This window comes from Camarhynchus parvulus, chromosome 13 (assembly GCF_901933205.1).
Source record: "Camarhynchus parvulus chromosome 13, STF_HiC, whole genome shotgun sequence".
Lineage (NCBI taxonomy): Eukaryota > Metazoa > Chordata > Aves > Passeriformes > Thraupidae > Camarhynchus > Camarhynchus parvulus.
The window spans coordinates 2,511,026-2,526,444 of record NC_044583.1 but is presented as its reverse complement, the minus strand read 5'-3'; the positions used below and the strand labels follow the sequence as shown (position 1 = coordinate 2,526,444).

Below are 15,419 nucleotides of genomic sequence, written 5' to 3'. Positions count from 1 at the left end.
GTCCATGTTACCGAGGATTTGCATTTCTGACCAGAAATGTAGTGTGAACTACATTGTCCTTTTCTGATGTCCTCTCAAAATTTGCATCAAATGTCTCATCAATGATCAAGACTTAAAAGGACTTTAACAGTGGAAATCTTCACTTCTGTAATGAACAAACAAACAAATAGCCCTCAAAATCCAAGAAGCACCTTTCCCCACCAATTCTCAAATAACATTCTCCTACATAGGCAGTACCATGTATTAGAGTAGTGTCCTTGCCACAGTTTTGGTTCTTCCTTGGAGCACAAAATCAAAGCCATTGCTGTTTAGAGGTTCCAACATCACCTTTGAAAATAATATTCCCGTAGAGAAGCATGACAAGATATGAGGTGTCAGCAGCAGAGCATCTCTTATACACTGTGTTGATGATACTGTCCCTGGATTTTTACAGTGTGTGATTGCTGCGAAGGATAAGCAATGGTCATGTTGAACCTTGTGGTAGGAAATGAAACTGTGATATGTTGTATAGAGTAGGTCCTGGCCCTTTCCTGATGGGAAGGGTGACCATGAGCAGCAGAAAGACTTGTGTGGGGAAAGTGAAAATCCTTGGCGAGAACATGGATCAGATAAGAAAATATCATGGGGTTAAATATTTGTCTTCAGAAGACGTCTCAGAGTGGGGGAGTGAAGGATTTGTACAGGAAAGGCTGAGACAAGATGGGAACAGAAGAGTGTTCTTGTTGAGGATGCTTTCCTGCCTAAGGGTCTGGAGTGGGAGGCCCTCCTGGTAATGAGAGTGTGATGCTGAAATGCCCCCAGTGTCCCTTGCAGGTCCCTCCCAGGTTCCGCTGCTGCGCGCTCTCAAGTGGGGAGTGAAGGATTTGTACAGGAAAGGCTGAGACAAGATGACAAGTTTTTGAATCTCCCTGTCTACCTGTTGATCTGAAATCCCCATTCTTCATTACATCCTCCACCAGCCTCTGCTCCTGGTGTAGGCCATGTGTTGCTAAGTGTGGGAATCCTTAAGATCAGACAGTTTTGAGAATGCTGCAAAAGACAGGCCTCAGAGCCAACAAACCTGCGATTAGAGCTAAGCAGTAGCCATGAGATTCGTCAGCAGAAATATTATAGAAGAAGTAGAAATGTAAGGACAAATAGAGTAATGGTCTGTGTATTAGCGCTTGTCTAGAATAACTCCCTAAGCTACAGAAAAGTATATCTAGGGAGATATTAGGAAGTTCTAAGCTTAATAATGGAGTTCTGTGCATTGTGTTTTAAGGCATACAAGCAGGTATTGTACTTGAGATAAGCAAGCATTGTCTTAACCAAAGGTGTCTGTGCTTATATTGATTGGATATAACTACTGTCAATATGCTTTTGCTTTGTGTGATTGATCAAAAAACTTTTAAAGTAAGTTGTAACATTAAGTTCTTTGTCTGCTGCCTGGAATGTGAACTGGTGGCATCTTCCCATTGCCATAACCATGTAATGAGACTGATACTGGAAAATCAAACAGCTCAAGATGCATTCCCCAGCAGTCCCGTCCTGTTTCTGATTTGTACAGAGACCCCCAGCCAGTGACAGTAAGAGCTGGTGAGATGGAGAGTGCTGAATGTTGCTTGATGAAACAGCTTTTACAGGTTCAAGGTTTCAAGATGTTGTGGGAGGGAAATGCTTCAACTTGCTATCCTTGTGTTATAGTCTCTGCAGCTGTAGATTTTGCCATGATGATTCCTTCCTCCTCCTCAGGTGGGATTTACAAGGATTTATTTTATTACACGTGGCTGTAATCTTTATGTGCTCAACTTCCTTTACTTGTGCACTGCACAATGGCCTCAGTAGAGATGGTGTGTCCTGATGTCACATGTGGACCATTCTGATATCTGCAAGAACATCCCAAAACCTGCATGATATTCCCAGTTCATGCTGTGCAAGCTGTTCCTCATGGCTGACACTGTGAGTGCTCTTGTGCTTTGGCACTTGCTGTGTTCTCTTGGAGAAACAGATCTGTGTGGACTGGGATCAGCGCTGTCACAGCTCTAATCACAGAATTTTTATGAACTCTAATATGCACCTCTGTGGTGTTTCAACCAAGATTACTGGAAAGGTGCAAAGAATTCATGGTGAAGATCATGTAGCTGGGAAGAGCTTTTAGACATTCTGTATGTCTTTTGTGATGATTGTAAAGGAAGATGAGGAAGGGCCTGGATTACGTGCAGAGTGGGGATTTACAGACAGGCCATGTTGCTGGGGTTGAGCAATGTTTGTTAGCAGTGATCCTGCATGTGGCACGAAATAAGGCCTGGGCCTGTGTGATGGGGAGGGTGAATTTGAGTGGGGAGGAGTGTTGTCCCAGGGAAAGGCAGATGCTGAGTGGAACACGGCCTGCATTGCTGTGGAGGAACTGGAGAATGTCTGGTAAGCTGTGGAGATCTCATTTTCTCAGCCTTGTGATAGAGGATGCCAATAGAAATCCTTGAGAAAATGCCCAGCACGTAGCGCTGCTCTTCTGGGATCTTCTCAGGACCTCCAGCAGTTCTCTGTATTCTTGTTTTCTTTTGTTCCCTGTGATATTACAGTTTATGAAGTGACTTGCCATCGATACCTTGAATCATTTGTCTTGTATGTGGAATTTTCTTGGTAAAAGAGAAGACTTTTTGAAATTTGTGTCATTCTGCCAGCCTTTCCTGGGACATGGCATCAGTCATCTCCCTGGTCTTGGTCTTCTAGCTGGCACTAAGGGACTCTGTCCATTAAAACAAGTACTGCTGGTCCTGGAGTTTCTTTTCCTGAAGAAGCAACCAGTGATGCTACAGGTGAGTTACTCCTACCAGAAAAGGCTGTGTATGAGAGACAGGTGTACTTTGGTTCCTGTGATGCATATATTTTAGCTTTACTGATATATTCTCCATATTTTTCAGATTCTGTACTGCATTTTTCATATTTTCCAGATTCTGTACTGCATTAGTATATAACTCTGAGCTTTGTATAAACTGTTAGCAAGTTCTCCTCACAGTTCAGTCAGATAAAACAATACTTTTCCAGCCCCAGAGCCAAGGACATTGTTGCAGGATCTGGCCCAAGAAGTGCAAACAACAGTGAATTGAGGAGAGCAATCTGAGAGGATGGGACTGCATAACCTGGAGCTGTAATTGGACAATTAACCCCAATATTTAAATGGACCAAAACTTATAGAAGTGTGAAAACTGGTGACCTATCATCCATCTTGGGTGCAGCCTCGGCGGGTTCTTGTACTGCCCAAGGGGCATCCTGTGAAAGGCCTTTTAATAAATTCCTACTTTATTCCTTTAGCACTGTTTAGCCTTTGTTCTATGTAGCCTCTCAATGCATCACCTGTTCAGCTGTGGCATCTTCACATTGGATCAACAAAATATTGCCTGAATTGAAATTCCCATAGGTCTGGAGCATGTTTTGTGCTCTCATTTGATTCTGCTGCTTCTTGGCACAGGGTGAGAAGAGAGAAGGAAGGGCAGATGAAGAAGTGACCTTAATGCTTTTCTAGGAGTAGATGTGCTGGGTATGCAGAGGATGCTTTCAGGGACAATGCCCTGGTGACCTTTTTAGTAGCACTGCAGGTGAAAAATGAGTCAGGCAGAATTGCTCTCCATCGAGGTAAAGGAGGAATGTGGTGTCATCATGCTTTTTTTGTATTGTTCTTGGAGGATTATCATGCTGGACTCTGATGGGTTTGATTTTGTAAATGAGAGACTCCCTTGGTAACTTGGACTCTGGAGCCTTTTTTGTATTAGGTGTCTGAATGGGTGGACTCTTGTCTGGTGTAAGAAAGCTGTTCTTTACTATATGATTGCTTTGTTGATTTATTTCTTGGGTCCGTGGCATGGCTAAAGGCTCCAAACGTGGAATGGATCCTGAAGGGAGAGGAAGCTGCAGGTGCATGGTATTGGAGGAAAGCAAAAAGGCTATTCCCTGTCACGAGGAATGAGAGGTAGAAGGGGAGTGCCCTGTTGTTAAAGCATGTTGGTGCTTCATGGTGTGATGGTGTAGCTATTTTAAAAACATTTCCTTAAGGGGAAAATACACAATAGAATATATAAGGATGGCAGCAACAGAGGAGGGGAGGGAAAGACTTCACAACGAGGAGAGAAAGAAAAAGCAAAGAAAAAGAAACAAAGAAAACAAAAAGGAATGAGGACAAAGAAGAAGTGGAATAAAAGAAGGAATGGAAGGAACCGTTGCAAAGGGAGAGGAATGATACTTTTTCCAAGGGACATGTTCTTTGCTAGTATTATATAAATATTTGGAAAGAATATTAGTAAAGGAAATAGAAGCACATAAGAGATAAGGAAAGAAAATGAGAAAGAGGAAGTAAAAAATATGACTGTTAAGAGCATGAGGAAGAAATAGGGAAAAAGAACCCGGAAATAGAAGGGGAAGAGAGAAAAACAGAAGAGAAAGAATAGCAGAAGAAAATGAAGGAGAAAAGGATATATAAAGGTAGACGACTATACAAGAAAAAGTAAGACAGAAAGGGAGCAAGGAAGTAACAGAGAAAGAAGAGAATGGAAACAAAAAGAAGGAAGATAAAGGACCTGACCAGCAGGCACCGACCTTATGTTTACAGGCTGAGAAGAGCTGGTCCGGAACAGCCTTGCCCCGGCGCTGATACACCAGAATTGGCGCTGATTAACCATAATTACCACTGATATGTCCGACTTTGATGGTCTCCGCCGCGGCGCAGGAGACAACTGGCGAATTACCGGAGGGGTAAGGAAGAGCGAAGATAAGAAATGAAGGTAAAATGTCTTAAAGATTAGGGCAGGGCAATAAAGCAAAAGGACAATGTGGAGAGGAAACAATAGAAAAGAACAGGAAGACTAAAAAGGAAAGAGTAGGGAAAGGGAAGGGAAAGGCAAACCGATGAAAACTAGAGAAATAACGGACGGAAGAAAGGAAGGAGAAGAGGAGGGAAGGAAAAGAATCTATGTAAGCAAATAGCAATCAATAAAAGGAGACAAGAAAAATATGAGGAGCACAGAGGAAGAGACGGCAGAGGAGATGGCCATGACGGAGCGGAGGCACAGGCGCTGTCACGGAGCGTGTGAGGCGGCGGAGCAGCGCACGGTGTCGCTGCAGGCTCAGGAACGGCTCGGTGTGGGCGGCTCCGCCCCGGTGCGGCGGAGAGCCCGGCTGTGAGCGCGGGGGGGGCGGCTTGGGCCGGGCAGCAGAGCCGGTGCGTCCGGGCGGCGGCGGGGAGCCGTGCGGGGCCCGGGCCGGGGCCGGCAGCCACAGCGGCGGCCAGAGCGGCGGCGATAGCGGCGGCGGGAGGAAAGATGGGCGAGCGTTGTTGTGCGGCGGTGGTGCGGGTGCTGGTGCTGCAGGCGGCCTGGGCGCTGTCGGGCGGGCAGGTGCGCTACTCGGTGCCGGAGGAAGCCAAGGCCGGCACGGTGGTGGGCCGTCTGGCGCAGGACCTGGGGCTGGAGGCGGGCGAGGCGGAGGCGCGGCGGCTGCGGCTGGTGGCGCAGGGCCGGCGGGCGAGCGTGGAGGTGAGCGGGGCGAGCGGCGCGCTGCTGGTGAGCTCGCGGCTCGACCGGGAGGAGCTGTGCGGCAAGAGCGCGCCGTGCGCGCTGCGCCTGGAGGTGCTGCTGGAGCGGCCGCTGCGCGTCTTCCATGTGCAGCTGGAGGTCACCGACATCAACGACAATGCCCCCGTCTTCCCCTGCCGCCCGAAAAAACCTCACTTTATCGGAGAACTCCCCTCCTGGGTTTCGTTTCCCGCTGGAGGGCGCGTCGGATGCGGATATCGGAGCGAATGCGCAGCTCACCTACACACTCAGCCCCAGCGAGCATTTTAGCTTGGAAGTGAAATCCAAAGATGAAAATAAAATCTCTGTACTGCTCGTATTAACGAAACCCCTGGACCGCGAGACGATTCCCGTGCACCGGTTGGTGCTGACGGCGACTGATGGGGGCCGGCCGTCTCTGACAGGCACGATGGAGCTGGTGATCTCGGTGCTGGATGTGAACGACAATGCACCCCAGTTCAACCAGTCTGTGTATAAAGTGCAGCTGCCGGAAAATACGGTCCCGGGAACTGTGTTTTTCCAGCTAACAGCGACAGACAAGGATGAGGGAATTAATCAAAAAATATATTATTCTTTTAGCGATGCAGTTTCGGCCAAATTTCAGGATCTTTTTAAAATTGACGAAAATTCCGGGGAAATACGGACTACGGGTGAAATGGATTTCGAGGACACTCAGTCATATGACCTGGAGATCGAAGCGACGGATAAAGGGACACCCCCGCTGTCGGGTCACTGCAGCGTGGAAGTGAAGCTGGTGGACGTGAACGACAACGCGCCGGAGGTGTGGGTGACGTCGCTGTCGGTGCCGGTGCCGGAGGACGCGTCGTTGGGGACGGTGGTGGCCCTGCTGAGCGTGTCGGACCGGGACTCGGGGGAGAACGGGCGCGTGCGGTGCTGGGTGTGGCCGGCGTCGCCGTTCGGTCTGGAGGCGACGTTCTTGGGCTCGTACTCGCTGGTGCTGCGCGAGGCGCTGGACCGGGAGCGGGTGTCGGAGTACGAGGTGGAGGTGCGTGCGGAGGACGGCGGGGCGCCGGCGCTGCGCGCCAGCCGCGGGCTGCGGGTGCCGGTGTCGGACGTGAACGACAACGCGCCCTTGTTCGCGCAGGCCGTGTACACGGTGCTGGCGCGGGAGAACAACGCGGCGGGCGCGGAGCTGGCGCGGCTGTGGGCGCGGGACCCGGACGAGGCGGCCAACGGGCGCGTCAGCTACTCCGTCTGGGAGGGCGGCGTGGCCGGCGGCGGCGGGGCCGCGGGGTCGTCGTCGGGGGTCGGGTGGCGTCCGGCGTCGAGCTACGTGTCGGTGGACGCGGAGAGCGGGCGCCTGTGGGCGCTGCAGCCCTTGGACTACGAGGAGCTGCAGGTGCTGCAGTTCGAGGTGCGCGCGGTGGACGCGGGCGAGCCGCCGCTGAGCGGCAACGCCACGGTGCAGCTGTTCGTGCTGGACGAGAACGACAACGCGCCGGCGCTGCTGCCGCCCGCGGGCTCGGCCCCGGAGGCGGGCGGCGTGGCGGCAGCGGAGGCGGCGGCGGCGCTGGCGGGGGCGGGCTCGGAGTCGGGCACGCTGTGGGCGTGGGCGGCGTGGGGGGCGCCGGCGGGGCAGGTGGTGGCCAAGATCCGCGCCGTGGACGCCGACTCGGGCTACAACGCGTGGCTGCGCTACGAGCTGTGGGAGCCGCGGGGCAAGGGCCCGTTCCGCGTGGGGCTCTACAGCGGCGAGGTCAGCACGGCGCGGGCGCTGGACGAGGCGGACGGGCCTCGCCAGAGGCTGCTGATCGTCGTGCGCGACCACGGCGAGCCGGCGCGCTCGGCCACGGCCACGCTCAGCGTGTCGCTGCTCGAGCCCAACGAGGCGGCGCTGGCCGCGGGATCCTCGGCGGCGTCGGCGGCGGTGTCGCGCTCGGCGGCGGGCGTGGAGCTCGGGCCCGCGGCGGCGAGCGCGGCCACCAACGTGTGGCTGGTGGTGGCCATCTGCGCCGTGTCCAGCCTCTTCCTGCTGGCCGTGGTGCTGTACGGGGCGTCGCGCTGGGCGCCGCGGGCGGCCGTGCTCTCGGGGCCCGGGCCCACGACGCTCGTGTGCGCCAGCGAAGTGGGCAGCTGGTCCTACTCCCAGCGCCACAGCCGGAGCCTGTGCGTGGCCGACGGCGCTGCCAAGAGCGACCTCATGGTTTTCAGCCCCAACTTCCCTCCGCCGCCGCCCGCTCCTGCGGCCAAGGACACGCAGCCGGAGCCCTCCGCTCTCCTCGACACGGTCAGTCCCACTGCTTTGCTCTTTTTAGGCCCTTCACGAACGCCTGTTCCCTTCTCTGCCCAGTCTCTCCCGCCGGTGCGCAATGGCTCTTTGGAGCCGGGCTCCGCCCCCCTTCACCGTGGGCGGTTGATGCTTGTCGAGTGCTTCAGGATGAGAATCCTACCTCTGGTTCTCCCGCCGAAGCCACCCGGCTCTTTCTCTTGTTCTGAGATGTTGAGGGTGATGGAGTGGAAATAGACATATTAGCGCACTCCGCAGAGCGTATTGTCCGTAGGTGTGGTTTTGTGTTGTGTGTGTAAGTTCTCTCATAGTATGAAATCCTTATCCCTTGCGATAAGATTTGTCAGCTTTGCAAAATATGCGCATTCTCTCTGGTGGGTAGCATTTTTCCTGGACTTTATTTCATGAGTGTAAAGACATGCAGGCTGTGATGTTCACATTTCCCAGGCATTGGTGGACTGTCCTGTGTTCAGGTTTTGTTTCCTAGCATAAATAGGCTTCCTCCTCTCAGATTCTGCTCTCTAACAATTTTATGCAAGGTGGAAATTGGGTCTTATCTTTTTGTCAGTCAATGGAAGGATAAACCGTCAAATTTGATTCTAACGCTAGAGACCTTATGAAACGGGAAGATGTGGAGAGCCTTTCCTATGATCTGTTCCCAATGATCTTGTTACTTTGCTTAGAATTATTATTTTCAGAGTGAAGAGTTTTCTCCAAGGGTAAGTGTTAGAAAGTGGAATTTTCGTTTCCTTGCTCCCATTCCCCGAGTTGTGAATGCAGTTTTCTGGCCAGAGAACTAGTAGGAAATACCGTGTAGTCTTTTGATGTTGTATCAACATTTATATCAACAGCAGCATCACTTCAAAAGCCATAGAAATAACCTTTTATGAAAAGAAAGCAAACAAACTATCCAGAAAATAACCCTTACCAACAAAACCCAAACCAATTTCTTCTACACAGTCAGTATAATCCATTATGGTGTTGTGCTTGCCAGCGTTTTGGTTGTTATCTCAGTGCATGTAATGAGGGGTGACAGCCATCTTTGTGCACTCGACTTCTCCTTTTTGTGGACTTGTTAGAGACCTGGTAGAGATGATGTGTCCTGTTGTCACACATGGCTCTGCAAACCCTGCAAACCCTGCAAAGCATCCCAGCTCAAGATTTCTGCAGTACAAATTCTCTGTGTTGAGTTTGTTTGAGTGCATGTGCTACCTTATTTGTTGTGGTTCTCTTGAAGAACAAAATCCATGTATGATGACTCCCATCATGTTCTGATCACAGAATCTCTAAGAATTCTAATGTGCAGCTCTGTGGTATTTTCATGTGAGGTTGCTAAAATGAAGCAAAATGTTCATGGTAAATTTCATGCAGGAGGGAAGAGCCTGCTGAAGGTGTCGTTTAGAAGAGTTTCACATATACTTTGTGGTGGTCATGAGGGAAAGTGAAGCGGTGCCAAGGCTTAGGTGCTATACAGAGTGTGATTTACAGATGGGACATATTGCTGGAGTTGAGAAATGTTTGATAGGTTGGCAGGGATTCCTCGAATGGCATCAAGTAGGGCCTCGACCTGTACGGTGGGGAGCGGGAGTTTGAGTGGGGAAGAGTGTTGCCTGAGAGGAACGGAGATGCTGAGTAGAACGTCGTCTGTGTCATTGTGGATGAAATGGAGAATGTTTGCTTAGGTGTAGAGGTCTCATTTCCAATAGCACAGCATAGAGGATGCCAGTGGAAAACCTGGAGAAAAAGCCCAGCACACAGGGCTGCTCTTCTGGGATCTTCTCAGGGCCTCCAGCAGGTTTGCACATCCTTGAGCTTTGTTGTTTTATGTGATGTTACTGCTTGTAAAAGTGCCTGCAATACACGCCTTTAATTGCTTGTCTTTGTTGGGGAAAGTCCAACGACTTTCCCCAACAAAGACAAGCAACTAAATGTTTCAGAAATCTTTTCGAAATTTGTGTAAAATTTCAAGACCTTTTTGAAATTAGTGTAATTGTGCCAGCCTTCTCAGAATGTTGCCCGAGTAATTTCTATGATCTTGGTGTTGTTAGTGAGGGCAACAAGTGGTCTCTGTATTCAAGATGTTGTCAGACCTGGCATTTCAGGAACAGTGTGGCAAGTTCATTTGTTTTCTTCTCTTGTCTGAGAGAGAGCACTCACCCTTTTTTCCTTTTTCTTCTCTCACAGTGGCAATGTGTAACAGTGGATGAGATGCAGATGGTGAAATAGCTGTCAGATGGCAGATGTTTAGACAGTAATGCATTGGTCTTGGGGAATGGTTTTCCACTCTCTCAAGCTGAGACTGCTGTTGAGAAAATATCACTAACTTTTATGTGTCCCTCCTGCTTCCCCGGTGATAGAAGTGCAAAAGGAAGTACTACTCACTGTCCCTGTTTTTCAAAGCTCTTGGTGAATGTATTTTTTTTTCTGTCCAATATGCTGCAAAATTACATTTTTAGGGTATAATGTCCCTTAAAATCAATTCTCCTGTTCTAAAAATGTTTCTTTTTTTGGAAGACGACACCAGCGATGCTACAGGTAAGTCACTTGTACCTGAAAGGGCTGTATGTGAGAGACAAATGTACTTTGGTTCCTGTTCAGATGTGGTGTCTTCATGTTGGATAGACTGGAATATTGTCTATCCAGACTGAATATTGTCTGGATTGAAATGCCTGTAGGTTTGGAGCACCACTGCCAGCTCTCATTTTTTTCCTGTTGCTACCTGGCGTAGGGTGAGCATGTGGAAGGAAGGACAGATGGAGAAATTACCTTAATGCCTTTCTTGCATTAGATGTGTTGGGCATACAGTAGATTTTCTCAGTGACAATGCTGTGACATTCCCCTGGTAGCTTTTAGTTGGCTGTGCAGGTGCAACATGAATCACGAAGAATAACCCTTGATTTTATTGGAAGAATACATGAGGTATATAAGAAGTGCTCGGGTGCTGTGGTTGCCAATAGTTTTGCAGCCTTCTTGGATCATTGGTGTGCTGGGCTGTGGTGGCTTTGAAATGAGAAACTCTCTTGAGTTGTTTGTAATATTTGGTGCACCTTGTAATTACACATCCAGGTGTCTGGGATTGGTGATTCTGTTCCAGAGGGTACAACAGTGATGGGGAAAAAACCAAAAGAAAATTGTGGAATCGATGCAAAGAGGAAAGAGAGCCCTTTCAAAAAGACATTTACATCCATCATCTCAAACAAGCTCTAAAAATTTGGAAAGTCTTTTCGTACAGGTAGAAAATAATAACAGGGTGACAAGGATGGGAATGGAACAGGAAGTGAAGTAAAAAGAGCAGGAAAGAGAAGATACAGGGAAGGAGAACTAGAAAGAATAAAGTACAAAAAAGGGAAGAGGTAAAGAAAGCAGCATAAGGAGATGAAGATTAAAAAGAAAGGAAGGAATTCATGCAAATGCTAACCAAGTAAGCAGGCAAGTAAGAAAGAACAGAAGACACTATAAAGCACCAGCACTCACCAAGTTTGTCTCTAGACGCTGAACGGAGCTGGTCCCTAACAGCCTCACCCCTGGTGAGAGCAGCGCGTTCTGGAGTTGATGCTCCGTAATTATCGATGATCATTCCGACTTTGATGGTCTCAGAAGAGGGGCTGGAAGCGACTGGAGACCTGCCACAGAGGGTAAAGACGAGAGAAGGACAGAGAAAGAAGAGACGGGGAAGAAAGAAGAAAGAAAAGTATAAAAGAGCAGAAAGAGGAAGAAAAGAGAAGGGAAAACAAAAACTATTCAATAGAGAAAATTGGAGGAAAAAATAAATATATGGAAAGAAATTCAGACGAGTAAGAAGAAGAAATACTTACAAGGACCCAGTGGGCGATTAGGAAAAACAATAAAAGAAAGAGGAGCAGCGTAACACGAAAAAGCAGAGGAGATGGCCATCCGCGGGGCGGCGGCGCGGGCGCTGTCACGGAGCGTGTGAGGCGGCGGAGCAGCGCACGGTGTCGCTGCAGGCTCAGGAACGGCTCGGTGTGGGCGGCTCCGCCCCGGTGCGGCGGAGAGCCCGGCTGTGAGCGCGGGGGGGGCGGCTTGGGCCGGGCAGCAGAGCCGGTGCGTCCGGGCGGCGGCGGGGAGCCGTGCGGGGCCCGGGCCGGGGCCGGCAGCCACAGCGGTGGCCCGAGCGGCGGCGATAGCGGCGGCGTGAGGAAAGATGGGCGAGCGTTGTTGTGCGGCGGTGGTGCGGGTGCTGGTGCTGCAGGCGGCCTGGGCGCTGTCGGGCGGGCAGGTGCGCTACTCGGTGCCGGAAGAAGCCAAGGCCGGCACGGTGGTGGGCCGTCTGGCGCAGGACCTGGGGCTGGAGGCGGGCGAGGCGGAGGCGCGGCGGCTGCGGCTGGTGGCGCAGGGCCGGCGGGCGAGCGTGGAGGTGAGCGGGGCGAGCGGCGCGCTGCTGGTGAGCTCGCGGCTCGACCGGGAGGAGCTGTGCGGCAAGAGCGCGCCGTGCGCGCTGCGCCTGGAGGTGCTGCTGGAGCGGCCGCTGCGCGTCTTCCATGTGCAGCTGGAGGTCACCGACATCAACGACAATGCCCCCATCTTCCCTGCCGCCCGAAAAAACCTCAGCATCGCGGAATCGTCTGTGCCGGGGTCTCGTTTCCCGCTGGAGGGCGCGTCGGATGCGGATATCGGAGCGAACGCGCAGCTCTCCTATGCACTCAGCTCCAGCGAGCACTTCTCTCTGGATTTGCAAAAAACCGAGGAGGACGGTGAGTCCTTATTCCTGGTGCTCAGGAAGCCGCTGGACCGCGAGATGATTCCCGTGCACCGGCTGGTGCTGACGGCGACTGACGGGGGACGGCCGTCTCTGACGGGCACCATGGAGCTGGTGATCTCGGTGCTGGATGCGAATGACAATGCACCCCAGTTCAACCAGTCTGTGTATAAAGTACAGTTGCCAGAAAATGCAGAACGCGGCACCTTAGTCATCAAACTAAATGCCACGGATTTAGATGAAGGGTCGAACAGAAATATCTCGTATTCCCTCGAGACACTATTACCTCAGGATAGAAATGATGTTTTTGGAATAGACAGAAAGAGCGGAGAGATTCGTCTCAGGAATGATTTAGACTTTGAGGATGTTCGTCTATACCGCCTGCAAGTGGATGCTACAGATCAAGGAAACCCTCCCCTTTCGGGTCACTGCAAGGTGGTGGTGGAGGTGCTGGACGTGAACGACAACGCGCCGGAGGTGTGGGTGACGTCGCTGTCGGTGCCGGTGCCGGAGGACGCGTCGTTGGGGACGGTGGTGGCCCTGCTGAGCGTGTCGGACCGGGACTCGGGGGAGAACGGGCGCGTGCGGTGCTGGGTGTGGCCGGCGTCGCCGTTCGGTCTGGAGGCGACGTTCTTGGGCTCGTACTCGCTGGTGCTGCGCGAGGCGCTGGACCGGGAGCGGGTGTCGGAGTACGAGGTGGAGGTGCGTGCGGAGGACGGCGGGGCGCCGGCGCTGCGCGCCAGCCGCGGGCTGCGGGTGCCGGTGTCGGACGTGAACGACAACGCGCCCTTGTTCGCGCAGGCCGTGTACACGGTGCTGGCGCGGGAGAACAACGCGGCGGGCGCGGAGCTGGCGCGGCTGTGGGCGCGGGACCCGGACGAGGCGGCCAACGGGCGCGTCAGCTACTCCGTCTGGGAGGGCGGCGTGGCCGGCGGCGCCGCGGGCTCCTCATCGTCGTCCGGGGGTCGGGTGGCGTCCGGCGTCGAGCTACGTGTCGGTGGACGCGGAGAGCGGGCGTCTGTGGGCGCTGCAGCCCTTGGACTACGAGGAGCTGCAGGTGCTGCAGTTCGAGGTGCGCGCGGTGGACGCGGGCGAGCCGCCGCTGAGCGGCAACGCCACGGTGCAGCTGTTCGTGCTGGACGAGAACGACAACGCGCCGGCGCTGCTGCCGCCCGCGGGCTCGGCCCCGGAGGCGGGCGGCGTGGCGGCCGCGGAGGCGGCGGCGGCGCTGGCGGGGGCGGGCTCGGAGTCGGGCACGCTGTGGGCGTGGGCGGCGTGGGGGGCGCCGGCGGGGCAGGTGGTGGCCAAGATCCGCGCCGTGGACGCCGACTCGGGCTACAACGCGTGGCTGCGCTACGAGCTGTGGGAGCCGCGGGGCAAGGGCCCGTTCCGCGTGGGGCTCTACAGCGGCGAGGTCAGCACGGCGCGGGCGCTGGACGAGGCGGACGGGCCTCGCCAGAGGCTGCTGATCGTCGTGCGCGACCACGGCGAGCCGGCGCGCTCGGCCACGGCCACGCTCAGCGTGTCGCTGCTCGAGCCCAACGAGGCGGCGCTGGCCGCGGGATCCTCGGCGGCGTCGGCGGCGGTGTCGCGCTCGGCGGCGGGCGTGGAGCTCGGGCCCGCGGCGGCGAGCGCGGCCACCAACGTGTGGCTGGTGGTGGCCATCTGCGCCGTGTCCAGCCTCTTCCTGCTGGCCGTGGTGCTGTACGGGGCGTCGCGCTGGGCGCCGCGGGCGGCCGTGCTCTCGGGGCCCGGGCCCACGACGCTCGTGTGCGCCAGCGAAGTGGGCAGCTGGTCCTACTCGCAGCGCCACAGCCGGAGCCTGTGCGTGGCCGACGGCGCTGCCAAGAGCGACCTCATGGTTTTCAGCCCCAACTTCCCTCCGCCGCCGTCCGGCCCCGCGCCCAAGGACACGCAGCCGGAGCCCTCCGCTCTCTTCGACACGGTCAGTGCCACTGCCTTGTTCGCATCTAATCTCTCCCACTTTGTCCTTTGTCTCTCATTTCCCAAACTCTTTCTGTTATTAGCCGGGCTCTGTCGCCGTAGCCTGAAGGCGATGGATCTTAGATGTGTTAATTGCACCTTTGTATTTGCTGCCTTGTCCTTGGAGAGGGAGGATATCGCTGTAACCCCTTAGGGTACGCACCTGAAATTTGCAGCTGTGTATATGAATTTTTCTGCCCCAGAATGAAATCTCTGTTGGTTGTGATGAGAGCTGTCCTGTGATGCCTCGAGTCTTCAGTTTTTGAGACAGTGTTCCTTCTTGCTTTTTGTGTAGGTTTTCCACTCGAGGTTGCTGAAGGTGTGCAGGTTACGCTGTGGTGGTAACCGTCTGCCAGGCGCTGTTTATCTGCTCATTGCCATTGCTGACTGCTGACAGTGGTGGTAGCACACGTGGTTTCTTCTCTGGCCTCATGTTCTGTCATTTGTTCTCTACAAGAAATCCAAGGCAAAATGATCATTTGGACTTCTGTCCTCATGTCATTATGGAAAGTAGGAAGGCTTCGTGGCCTTTTCATGGTTGTTTTCCCTCACAGTTCTTGTTAGGTGTAGTTGTTAATTTGCATTTCTGGATGAACAGGTGACTTGATGAACACTGACCTTTTTTTGGTATTTTTTAAAATATTTACGTTTGGAACACCTTTAAAAGTTCCCTGTAAATCCTCTTCTAAACAACAGTGACAACAAAAAATTTCTTCTGCACAGTACATAGCGACTGTATTGGTGAGTTCATTACCGTGTTGCTTGGTCTCTCTCAGCATGACATCAGTGTCCATTGCCATGAGAGCTGTGCCAACATGATTGCTCCAGTAAATATTGGTCTCAGGTCTCACAACCCAGAGCTCAAGATGCACCTGCAGCGTCTGCCAGACCATGTATGTGATGCCATCTGTGTGGAATTTCACAG

The 15,419-nt window shown here is 53.0% G+C and overlaps 1 protein-coding gene and 1 pseudogene across 1 annotated transcript; both read left to right on the top strand.

The window, feature by feature from the left end:
• The first annotated feature begins 5,294 nt into the window (after positions 1–5,294).
• Positions 5,295–10,020, top strand: LOC115908834 (protocadherin alpha-2-like). The gene is given in 4 exon segments (XM_030957694.1): positions 5,295–5,705; positions 5,707–7,023; positions 7,066–7,794; positions 9,979–10,020. Coding segments are annotated over 4 exon segments (2,499 nt in total).
• A 1,936-nt stretch (positions 10,021–11,956) lies between these two features.
• LOC115908833 lies at positions 11,957–14,648 on the top strand (annotated as a pseudogene).
• Positions 14,649–15,419: the final 771 nt, after the last annotated feature.